The sequence below is a fragment of the Priapulus caudatus genome, unplaced genomic scaffold (assembly GCF_000485595.1).
Source record: "Priapulus caudatus unplaced genomic scaffold, Priapulus_caudatus-5.0.1 Scaffold689, whole genome shotgun sequence".
Classification (NCBI taxonomy): Eukaryota; Metazoa; Priapulida; class Priapulimorpha; order Priapulimorphida; family Priapulidae; genus Priapulus; species Priapulus caudatus.
Window position 1 is genome coordinate 29,533 of NW_014577750.1, and position 4,082 is coordinate 33,614.

Below are 4,082 nucleotides of genomic sequence, written 5' to 3' on the forward strand. Positions count from 1 at the left end.
GGTTAGTTAGTTTGGCGGTATGTGTGTGTGTGTGTGCGTGTGTGTGTGATGTGTGTGTGTGTGTGTGTGTGTGCTGCTGGTGTGTGTAGTGTATGTGTGTGTGTCGTGTGTGTGTGCTGTGCGCGCGGTGTGTGTGTGTGTGCTGGGTGTGTGTGTGTGTGCGTGTGTGTGGTCGTGGCGTGCGCGTGTGTTGTGTGTGTGTGTGTGTGTGTGTGTGTGTGTGCGTGTGTTGTGTATGTGTGTGTGTGTGTGTGTGTGTGATGTGTGTGTGTGTTGTGTGGTGTGTGCGTGCGGTGTGTGTGTGTGTGCGTGGTGTGCGTGTGTGTGCCGTGCTGTGTGTGCTGCGTGCGTCGCGATGTGTGTGTGTGTGTGTGTACCGTGGGGCGTCCGTGTGTGTGTGTGTTAGTGTCGTGTGTGTTGTGTGTGTGTGTTGTGTGTGTGTGGTGTGCATGTGTGTTGCGTTTGTGTGTGTGTATTATGTCGGTGTGTGGTGTGTGTGCTGTGTGTGCGTACCGTACGTCCGTGTTAGGTGTGAATGAAGGTGCGTCCGTGTGTGTGGCGTTGTGCGTGTGTGTGTGTGTGCGTGTGTTGTGTGTGGAGTAGATGTGATATGTGTGTATATTGTGTGTTGTGTGTGTGTGTATGTGTGGTGTGTGGGGGGGGGGTGTATGTTGGTGTGTGGTGTGTGTGTGTTGTGTGTGTTGTGTGTGGTGTGTGTGTGTGCGTGTGTGCGTGCGACCGTGTGTTGACGGACGTGAGGCCGGATGGCGGTGTACATATAGCTGCAGCCTGTGTGCTGGATGAAGAGCGCTGACTATACGTAACTATATGCGACGCCGTCCTCTCGTACCTGCATGCGTGCGTGCGTGCGTGTGTGCGTGCGTGCGTGCGTGCGTGCGTGCGTGCGTGCGTGCGTGAGCGTGCGTGTGTACGTGCGTGCGTGCGTGCGTGCGTGCATGTGTGTGCGTGCGTGCGTGCGTGCGTGCGTGCGTGCGTGCGTGTGTGCGTGCGTGCGTGCGTGCGTGCTCACGTACCTGCATGGCAGTGATCGACGTAGACATGTGCACGATGTCGTCGAACACGCTCGCGTCGGCGCTGGTGACAATCTCCATCAGGTCGACGCCTCTGTCGCTCAGAATCGCCGCCGACTTGCCGATCGAGTCCTTGAAGGGAGCTAAGGTGAGCAGGTGGCGCCCCATGGTGGGCCATTGCGTCTGCATGCCCCAGAACATGAAGGCTATCGGTCTGCGTCGCATCGCGTGTAGATCACTACCTCAAGATGCCGTGTAGATCACCTCAAGATGTCTATAGATACTGTGTAGATCACTACCTCAAGATGCCGTGTAGATCACCTCAAAATGTCTATAGATACTGTGTAGATCACTACCTCAAGATGTCTATAGATACTGTGTAAATCACTACCTCAATATGCCGTGTAGATCACCTCAAAATGTCTATAGATACTGTGTAGATCACTACCTCAAGATGTCTATAGATACTGTGTAGATCACTACCTCAAGATGCCGTGTAGATCACCTCAAGATGTCTATAGATACTGTGTAGATCACTACCTCAAGTTGCCGTGTAAATCACCTCAAGATATCTATAGATACTGTGTAGATCACTACCTCAAGATGCCGTGTAGATCACCTCAAGATGTCTATAGATACTGTGTAGATCACTACCTCAAGATGTCTATAGCCGTGTAGATCACCTCAAGATAATGCCTCGCACAGCGGCAGTCCTGTAAGAGCCGTTTGACGTCACGTGTGCGTCAGTGCTTGTAAAACCTTCATGTAAGGGAAAGGAAAACGCGTAGAAGTGTCCGTTATAGGCAGGTGTCTGTTCTGTAGAGGTGTAGTCGCCACGTAAAAGAAAGACCACTGGATGCAAACGTGGTGTCGTAGAACATATATGGCGTTGATATAGAGATGTTTTGACTGTGGCTGTGACTTACCACTGGAGCGGAAATACGTCAAACTGTACTTTGACTCGTAGACATGCTGCGCGCGCGTACTGATTTGTTGCAGAGCGAAATGCCATTCATGGCGCCCACATGGCACTTGGGACGTCTAATAAAAAAAAATAGGTAATAACACTGTAAATGTAGCCGATCCGTTAAATGCTTCTCTATACTCTATTTCGGCCTATATACCTGTAAATGCCGGTCTAATGTCATCTGCATGACACCCAATTAGACTGCACGCCCGCTGTGCTGCTGTGCGAAAACAACATGAATAAGAGAGTATAAAACATGAATAACACATGAGAGGTATAAAAATATGTAGATAATATGAGGATAATAGAAGTGTCAATGACACTGTAGCTAACCCAAAAAAGGACAAATGAGTGAGTGAGAAGAAGCATCAGTTTAACTTGAGCAACCATCGAGCGTCATTATAGAAACGAAGAAGTTATATGAGCGCCAACTTCGCATTATATACTCATTGATAATTGATATGTGTAGATTTTTTATGTGATTTTTATTATTTATAATATAAAGTGTGCCGTTATCAACAGGTGGTCTGTTCTGTATAGGGTTCGCTTTTACTGCTGTAGTCGCCACGTAAAAGAAAAGACGAGCTGTCAAACGTGTTGCGTCGTAGGAATATATGCGCTATAAAGAATGGTTTGACTGTGGGGTTCGTGTGTGAGTGGTGTTGTGTGTGTGTGTGTGTGTGTGTGTGTGTGTGTGTGTGTGTGTGTGTGTGTGTGTGTGTAAGAAAGAGAGAGAAAGAGAGAGAGGTAGAGGGTGGAGGGAGAGCGCGCCCTCGTGTGTGTAAAACAGAACGTTGGCTATAGAGAGGCCCCGCCTGCGTTCGACTACCATCCTAACGCCATCTAAATCCACCTAAACTCAATATTGCACCACAATACAAGACATTTGGTATTCGCAATGTCCTGCACTGGTTAATGCCACGAAAACATGGTTACGATGTATAAATAGACTGCCTCATACGGTGATTACAGCAACTGAAGCAATGACAATATCCTTACGACTGAATAAGATCCTTAATTGTCATCTAGGTATACTATCGAATTTACTGCTACTATGATAATATTATATTAGATGCACCATAAATAACAGCTACCACTACTGCCATCTATACTCATATCACACTCATTGAGTGTGATATGATGAGTGTGATATGATGATTGTGATATGAAGAGTGTGATATTATGAGTGTGATATGATGAGTGTGATATGAAGAGTGTGATATAATGAGTGTGATATGATGAGTGTGATATTATGAGTGTGATATGATGAGTGTGATATGATGAGTGTGATATGACATAATATCATACTCATAATATCACACTCTTCTGATATGAAGAGTGTGATATTCACTCATCATATCACACACTCTCATATCACACTCATCATATCACACTCATCATATCACACTCATCATATCACACTCTTCATATCACACTCTTCATATCACACTCATCATATCACACTCATCATAATATCATACTCATAATATCACACTCTTNGAGAGAGAGAGAGAGAGAGAGAGAGAGAGAGAGAGAGAGAGAGAGAGAGAGAGAGAGAGAGAGAGAGTGGAGGGAGAGCGCGCGCTCGTGTGTGTAAAACAGAACGTTGGCTATAGAGAGGCATCGCCTGCGTTCGACTACCATCCTAACGCCATCTAAATCCACCTGAACTCAATATTGCACCACACTACAAGACATTTGGTATTCGCAATGTTCTGCACTGGTTAAGGCCACGAAAACATGGTCACGATGTAGGGCCCTATAGCTAGACTGCCGCATACGGTGATTACAGCAACTGAAGCAATGACAATATCCTTACGACTGAATAAGATCCTTAATTGTCATCTAGGTATACTATCGAATTTACTGCTACTATGATAATATTATATTAGATGCACCATAAATAACAGCTACCACTACTGCCATCTATACTCATATCACACTCATCATATCACACTCATCATATCACACTCATCATATCACACTCATCATATCACACTCATCATATCACACTCATCATATCACACTCATCATATCACACTCATCATATCACACTCATCATATCACATTCATCATATCACACT

The 4,082-nt window shown here is 45.8% G+C and overlaps 1 protein-coding gene across 1 annotated transcript in view; it reads right to left on the reverse strand.

The window, feature by feature from the left end:
* The window catches only part of LOC106812814 (fatty acid synthase-like), a 30,404-nt gene extending 29,096 nt beyond the window's left edge, over nucleotides 1-1,308 (reverse strand). The window contains exon 1 of the mRNA XM_014816797.1: nucleotides 1,035-1,308. Coding sequence (XP_014672283.1) covers nucleotides 1,035-1,256 — 222 coding nt within the window. The 5' untranslated portion in view covers nucleotides 1,257-1,308. The remainder of the gene's footprint in view (nucleotides 1-1,034) is intronic.
* Nucleotides 1,309-4,082: the final 2,774 nt, after the last annotated feature.